We start from the raw sequence: 8,234 nt of genomic DNA, 5'->3' as shown, positions 1-8,234 counted from the left end.
CCGCCTCTTCGACCTGTTTGTTTCCTCTCCACCTATCCTCTCCTCTACCCCTCTTCTATCCGCCTCCCACTCTCTCCCTATTTATTTCAAAACCCCCTTCCCCTCCCCCTTTTCTGATGAAGGGTCTAGGCCCGAAACGTCAGTCTCTCTGCTCCTATGATGCTGCTTGACTTATCAATGTTGTACTGAATTTATCATGTTATTGCCCACTCTTTCACTTCCTCAGGTAATGACATTTCCCATGGCCAATTGCAGTAAGGCCTGGACAATATCCAGACTTGGGCTGACGAGTGGCAAGTAATATTCACACAATACAAATGACCATCTCCAACAAGAGAGAATCTAACCATAACCTCTTGACATTCAATGCCATTACCGACACTGAATTCCCCACTATCAACATTCTGATGGTTACCATAGAAAGCATAGAAATTAGAATCCCTAGCAGCTCATAGTGGCTACAAGATCAGAAACCAGGAACCCTGCAATTGGTAATTCATCTCCTGACTCACCAAAGCCTGCCACCATTTGCAAGGCACAAGTCAGGAGTATGATGGAATACTCCCCATTTGCCTGGACGAGAGTAGCTCCAAAAACACTCAAGAAGCTTGATACTATCCAGAACAAAGCAGCTGCTTGATTGGCACCAGGTCCACAAGTATTCATTCCCTCCATCACCAATGCTCAATAGCAGCAGTATATACCATCTACAACATACACTACAGAAATTCAGCAAGGCTCCTTGGACAGCAGCTTCCAAACCCATGACCACTTCCATCTAGAAGGACAAGATCACCAGATATAAAGGAACACTGCCACATTCAAGCTCACCTCCAAGCCACTCACCATCCTGACTTGGGGATATGTCATCATTCCTTCAGTGTCACTGAGTCAGAATCCTGGAATTCTCTCCTTAACGGCATTGTGGGTCTACAAACAGCACATGGACTGGAATGGTTCAAGAAGCAGCTCACCACCATCTTCTCAAGAGCAACCAAGGACATAAAATAAATGCTGGCCTAGTCAGCAGTATCAACATCCCATGAGTGAATTAAAACAAAAACTGTGTAAATTGCCTTGAAACCTCTTTTTATCCTTTTCATCATTCACAATCCAACCTAGCTTTATATTGTTTGAAAACTCTGAAATAGTGCATTTGATTTTTTTGTCCAGTTATTGATATATATTGTGAAGAGCTAAGGGCCTTGCAGTACCCTACCAGACAGCATTTTCTACCCAAAAAGGACATATTCATTTCCACTCGGTTTCCCACATGCTGACCAGTTCTCCATCCATGCCAGTATACTCCCACAATCCTATATGCTTTGAATTTGGATATTAAGAACTCTTCTATGGTATTAAATGGACCTAGAAGGCCCCAAACTCAATTTGAGGGTTTTTTTAAAAATACAAATTTAACTATTAGCAAAGTAAAATTTGCTTTTTATGTATTTACAACAATGTGTTTCTATAATACTGCTGATCAGAAGATCGTTAAATAATAAGCAATATGGATGACATTTTTGCCTACAACAGCTGTGCTATCCAAATGTCCTCAAAAATACTATCATGATGCACAATTGCTTTATAAATGCATTTGGACTGTTGTCTCCATCAGTGTCCAAAAATTAATTCCAAACATTGATCCTCCTCCATATGAACTTACTGATATTAGCCCAAAAGTGGTCCTTTAATAGGTGAATTTTGATGAAAGACATTTATAGTACTAAAGTCATTGCATGTGTGTAATGTCTTTTGCAGTTGATCAAAATCAATTTTGCGGTCAGACACTCATGCATTTAAAAGCTAGAGGCTCCCTTTGGAAACGTAATCTAGCATTATAATAGACATGTAAAATAAAAACCATATTAAACTTAAGAATGTCCACTGATATAAAACACATGCTGTAGTCTGGCACTAAAATGAACACTCCTGATCAATACATGATAATATAATGCAGAGTTTACTGCAGTACCTCATTATTTAGTGTTACGATTTCAAATACTTTGTGCAAGTACATTTGTAAAAGTAGCTTTGGAGGACTAGAGCCTCAATGCCATCTGACATGTAAACTCTCTGGCATCAGCGAGGCACCATTATATCCGCCTCACTCAGCAATGGTCCTATAATGCTGTCAGTGTTGTGTCCCATTTGCAAAGTTCAAAATTAGATAGAAACCTGAAGGAGCGGAGCAGCTGCTATGATCATGCATAAGATTTGGTGTTCTCTTTGCTACTAAAGAAAATCTACTGAAATTTGAATACATCAAAAACTTCAACACCACATCAAACTAATTAAAAAAGAACTTTATTAAATATCTTTTTGTTTCTGAAGGCACAAAGTCGTTTTGCATCTTTCTCAAACATAGCTATCCAGTCTCCATTTATAATAATGGCTGCATATTGGGAATATTTTTTGTTTTCTGTTTCTAGCAAATATTAAAAACATTTTTTAGTAAGTCATCGAAGCTATTTAAAATAGTGCAAATAATAATAAGGAGAGGTTAGAGAATAGGCTAAAGGCATGCTTTCCAGTGTGTCTGTCTGCAACATGTAGCAATTAGTGGGATGGTGGTATAGTGTTAATGTTATTGTTCACTAATCTAGACACCAAGTTCTCGGGACACAGGTTCAAATCTTATGATGGCAGATGGTAAAACGTAAAAAATCAATTCATTCGTAGATTTGAAATTATAACCTAGTTTCATGTTCACCTTTACTGAAATTATCACCTTGTCATAAAAGCATATCCACTTCATGAATACCATGTATATTGGAGAACCTGAGTAACTTGTACCTACAATTGATAGTACATGCAATATCTTCCATGAAATGGGGAAATGCTTGGAGAAAGCTATTTTACTTTGTGTACTAGCTGGCTTATGACCTCAGGCTCTATTGTAAATCCTTTTGTGCGTAGCTCATGGCAGCCTTTAAACAATAACACTTGAAATACAGTGATCTATTTGTGGCTAACCTATCTTCACATATTCGTGAGATTCACCTAAAATAAATGCAAGAACACCAATTTTAGATTTTATGAATAGAATTGCCAGAATATTTTAATTAATGTTAAAATAACTTTACTTGATAGTGCAGTTGGAAACTGTGACAATATTACAGGTATGTGTCTATAAATAAGAAATTTACCTTTATAATCTAAATAGTAGCTGCTTCCTGTATATTGAACACTGTAATCGACATCATGGCTCCCAGCATAAGAATATCCAGACCCTGAAAAACAAGGAACAATGCGATTGACATAGTGGTTTGTCTCATTTTTCTCTTGACTCTATTCTGTTCAACTCTCCACCATATTTATTCCACCTGTACTTTGCCAGTAATGTCTACTGATTTAAAAATAAAATGCAAATCCCTTTCTGGTCTTATTGGCTCCAATAAGGCAGGAAAGGGGAACGAATGATTAGAATTGACTCAATTCATGGGATATTCTGTAAAGTGACATACGATCCACATAGATCTGCAGTACTCCAGCTGATGAGCAACCAGCTAACCTGCTATATTGTGCTGCTGAAGCTAGATGTGTGGATTAGTCACTTAGGACAGGTATAGAAGGATTGGCTAGCATCCATGAGAGTGTTGGCAGGCTAATGCACCAAGGTGAACTGAGCTGAAGCAGCATTAAGTTTCTCAATGTTCTACACAACTAAACTTAGCTAGTTAGATCCAAAAAATATATCTACACATGAAGTATGCAGATAGCTTCCATGTTGCAAAGCATCCTAATTATCCGAAAAAAGATATTTAGAAGAAGTCTTTAAAAAAGCAAAACCATATTTACATAGCAAATTTCAATGCTGTACACCCACTAAAGCAGTTTCAAAGGACAGTCACTGTTGTAATGTATAAAACATAGCAGTCAACTTCTGCACAATAAACTTCCAAGATGGAGCCTCAGTTCAATATCTTAGTCAAACGATGGTACCTCTGCCAGTGCAACACCGTCTGAGTACTGGGAGATAGTAGGAACTGCCGATGCTGGAGTCTGCGGTAACAAGGAGCTGGATGAACACAGCGGGCCAGGCAGCATCAGAGGAGCAGGAAAGCTGACGTTTCAGGTCTGGACCCTTCTTCAGAAATGGGGGAGGGGAAGGGGGCTCTGAAATGAATAGAGAGGGGGGAGGCGATGATAGAGGGCGGTTAGAGGAGCGGATAGGTGGAGAGAAGACAGACAGGTCAAGGAGGCGGGGATGAAGCCAGTACAGGTGAGTGTAGGTAGGGAGTTGGGATGGGGGTTGGACAGTGAGGAGGGAGGGGTGGGTAGGTGGGAAGGAAAACGGACAGGTCAAGGAGGCGGGGATGAGGCTAGTAGGTAGGAAGTGGGGGTGGGAGTTGGTCAGTGAGGTGGGAGGAGCAGATAGGTGGGAGAAAAGATGGACAGGTCAAGGAGGCAGGGACGAGATGGGCTGGTCTTGGGATGAGGTCGGGAGATTTTGAAGCTTGTAAAGTCCACATTGAGACCATTGGGCTGCAGGGTTCCCAGGCGGAATATGAGGTGCTGTTCCTCCAGCCTTTGGGTGGCATCATTGTGGCACTGGAGAAGGCCTAGGATGGACATGTCGTCCAAGGAGTGGGAAGAGGAGTTGAAGTGGTTCGCGACTAGGAGGTATTGTCATTTGTCACGAACCGAGCGTAGGTGTTCCACAAAGTGGTCTCCAAGCCTCCTCTTGGCTTCCCCAATGTAGAGGAGGCCACATTGGGAACAGCAGATACAATATACCACATTAGCGGATGTGCAGGTGAACATCTGTTTAATGTGGAAGGTTTTCGTGGGGCCTGGGATGAAGGTGAGGAGTGAGGTGTAGGGGCAGGTGTGGCACCTCCTGCAGTTGCAGGGAAAAGTGCCGGGGGTGGTGGGGCTAGTGGGGAGCGTGGAGCGGACGAGGGAGTGGCAGAGAGAGCGGTCCCTCCGGAAGGATATATTTCCCTCCCCACCCTTATCTGCCTTCCGGAGGGACCGCTCTCTCCGCCACTCCCTCTTCCGCTCCACACTGACCAACCCCCATCCCAACTCCCTACCTACACTCACCTGTACTGACCTCATCCCTGCCTCCTTGACCTGTCTGTCTTCTCTCCACCTATGTGCTCCTCTATCCACCTTCTATCATCGCCTCCCCCTCTCTCTATTTATTTCAGAGCCTCCTTCCCCTCCCCAATTTCTGAAGAAGGGTCCAGACCCGAAACGTCAGCTTTCCTGTTCCTCCAATACTGCCTGGTCTGCTGTGTTCATCCAGCTCCACACCTTGTTATCACAGTCTAAGTACTGTACTGGAGTGTTAGACTTGATATTTATGCACAAAACCTACAGTGGAACTTATTCATGGAACCACGAGAGAAACTATCCCGATTACATTTGAGAGGAGAATTTCACAACACACATATACATAATTTGGGTAAAGTCCATATGTTTTGTGTTTCAGTATTTTTGTTTGCATACTGAAAAAAAAACTGATTTAAAAGCTAAGCATTGTTGAAGGACTGTTGCACTTATTAAAGTCAAATAACCAGGCACACATTGGGAGTAGTTCAAGCAGTAGTGGAAGCCTCATTACAGATTACAGGAGCCAGGGAACTGCATATGAATGCAGATTCAAGTGACAACAAGTAGCACTGTGGACTAGTGACCCAATATCAATGAAAAAAGTCTCCTGCCTGCCAACAGCTGTGTGGTTGTCTCCCAACTGGCTAAAGAATTTGTGGGCGTAAATGTTTAGGCAGAGACAGGAAGGAGTTCTGTTTCTGCTCTGCAATATCAAGTATCTCAATCCTGAAGCCTGTGACTTTTAATTAATGTGAACCAGTCACTCTATACCTCCTGCACACAAGCAAGAATACCTGAATAAGATTGAGAAGCAGTGTTCTGATCAGGAAAAGGATCATCTCAGCAGACCTTCTGGACAAGGACCACAGAGTTACTTCCCTAGTTATTTTACCAGACGGACCTGGAATGGCAGGAACTGACATCGATAGGTTACAACTATATTCACCGCAGTTTAGGGGAACTAGGGAAGTCTCACAGAAACCTATAAAATTCTAAAAGGACTAGACAGAGTAAATGCAGAAAGGATGTTTCTGATGACTGGGGAGTCCAGAACTAGGAGTCACAGTCTAATGATATGAAGTAGGCCATTTAGAACTGAGATGAGAAGACATTTCTTCACCTAGAGAGTGGTAAGCCTTTGGAATTCTCTGCCACAGAACGTGGTTGTAGCCAAAGCATTGAATGTTTTCAAGAAGGAGTAGGCATAGTTCTTAGGGCTAAACAGATCAAAGGGTATGGAGAGAAAGTCATAGAAACATAGAATATAGGAGCAGGAGGAGGCCATTTGGCCCTTTCTGGAACAGGCTTCCAAATTGGATGATCAGCCATGATCATATTGCATGGTGGAGTAGGCTCCAAGGGCCAAATGGCCTGTTCCTGTCCCTATTTTATGTTTCTCTCCTCCTATAACACACGTTTTTTGTGCATGTCTGTACACTTGTAGACATCAAATGGGGTAGAGTTTTAATTAGTAGAAATAAATATCAATGTTTCTTAGTTGTTTATCTGTAGGTAGAATCTGTTTTTATTGCAATAAATAGCAATTCTTGTTATGCGCAGAAACCTAGTCTGTGCTTTATGTCAACCTGGGTCTAAAAGACAGCTAAATTGGAGAATTCTATGTACTATTTAAAACTGTTAACTTTTGTGCCAACTCCAGGAATAGCCGGGCCTGATTTCCAGCAACGTATTCCAGTGAGGCGTAATAAGTTGTTTGGAAAACAAATCCAACTGGGAATGTCCACAAGGTTGTCAAGAAAGTTCAGCAGTTAAATGATCAGGTTGAATGTTCAATCACCCCTTCCACAGGCACAGGGAGAAAACAAACACTGACATCACCAGCAGTGATTTTGATTCCTGGCATCAGGGCAGTAGCAACCCTTTATTCACTGGACAACACTACTACCAGTGTTAACGTTCATCAGCAACAACATTAATGTAGAGAGGTTACTGATTCAAAACATTTTTGAAAAAAGTAACTATAGTTTTTTTGTTTACTGGTAACTTTCTTGGCAAACATACTGGGGCAAATTCTAATCCAGTTGCCCTTTATGGGCTAACAGTTCTATTAACTGCACCATAAGTACTAACAATGTAACTTGCTTGAAACAGACTGCATTGTAGAAAATGTGTAACTATGCAATTGTCATCAAAATAAATGCCTTTCACCGAATTAAGGTAAAAAGTTTAGGCTGCCTCATTTTATTCTACCACATCCAAGTTTCCATATTATACAAGGGGCTCCATTTAGCCTGGAGGCTGGCAAGAGGACAAATCCAAAAGGAATACAATGGCTCACAGAGTCATTCTCCTAATTTTAAATCAAACAAAGAGGGCAAGGACAGAAAGGTTTTTTGAGGACATTTCAAATTCAATGCATTTAATTAATTTATAGTAAACCTTAAATTTTCGTTAAGATTGAACCTGCTTTAAAATATCTGGCACCAATCACTGAAGGCAAGATTCTTCTTTGTTAAAACTGGAAACAAATTATTTTGAAAATGTTTATTATGTTATTACAATTAATACACACAGAAAAATTCTTTCATCTCCACATTCCCTCAATATGTTTGAATGGATTTTCCAAAGATGTCAGTAATCCTGCGGCCAAGGTTGAAAGTGGACTGGAGGGGTCAGGGGCACATTCTCAGATTGCATTTTACCAGGGGGCAGCAGCCCAGCCCAAAAAACCATCATCGCAATCAAAGGGCTGATAGCTCAGCAACCCCATTACTTGTGGTGGCCATTCCGGGAGTGCACCTTGAGGAAGCAGGTGCATCGATGGGCATGCATCCTCAAGGTCAGGTTAGGTGGAGCTTTACAACGCCAAGGCTACATAGGCAGGCTCCTGCAAGGTGGGGAGATATCACTAAGGACAAATAATGACACAATCTCCTTACGTAGTGGAGGGTTGCCACAACTGGTGAAATGTCAGAGGTGGGAAAAGGTCCTTAATTAGCTGCCCAATACCATTCTATGCCATTATGCCAACCTTCATGCCTTCAAGCCCATGCCTGAAGGCCCTGTAAAATCTCAATCACTGGATCTGCAATCAGTCTTCTGTGGATCACAAATCTTATTGATACTGCGTCTCCAGAATTGATATCACCAATCAGAGGCAACATAACAAGCAGCATGGCAACGAAACTTCAGTTCTTCAATTTTGTACTACA

General features: G+C 41.6%; 1 protein-coding gene across 1 annotated transcript in view; it reads right to left on the bottom strand.

The window, feature by feature from the left end:
• Window positions 1-7,808, bottom strand: part of srpx2 (sushi-repeat containing protein X-linked 2) — a 37,246-nt gene extending 29,438 nt beyond the window's left edge. Inside the window, exons 1-2 of the mRNA XM_048605319.1 lie at window positions 7,796-7,808; window positions 3,150-3,233 (exon numbers count right to left, since the gene is read on the bottom strand). Coding sequence (XP_048461276.1) covers window positions 3,150-3,233; window positions 7,796-7,808 — 97 coding nt within the window. The remainder of the gene's footprint in view (window positions 1-3,149; window positions 3,234-7,795) is intronic.
• Window positions 7,809-8,234: the final 426 nt, after the last annotated feature.

This window comes from Rhincodon typus, chromosome 14 (genome assembly GCF_021869965.1).
Source record: "Rhincodon typus isolate 14 chromosome 14, sRhiTyp1.1, whole genome shotgun sequence".
NCBI lineage: Eukaryota > Metazoa > Chordata > Chondrichthyes > Orectolobiformes > Rhincodontidae > Rhincodon > Rhincodon typus.
Note: the sequence above shows the minus strand (reverse complement) of the source record. Positions and strands in the feature narration are given on the sequence as shown.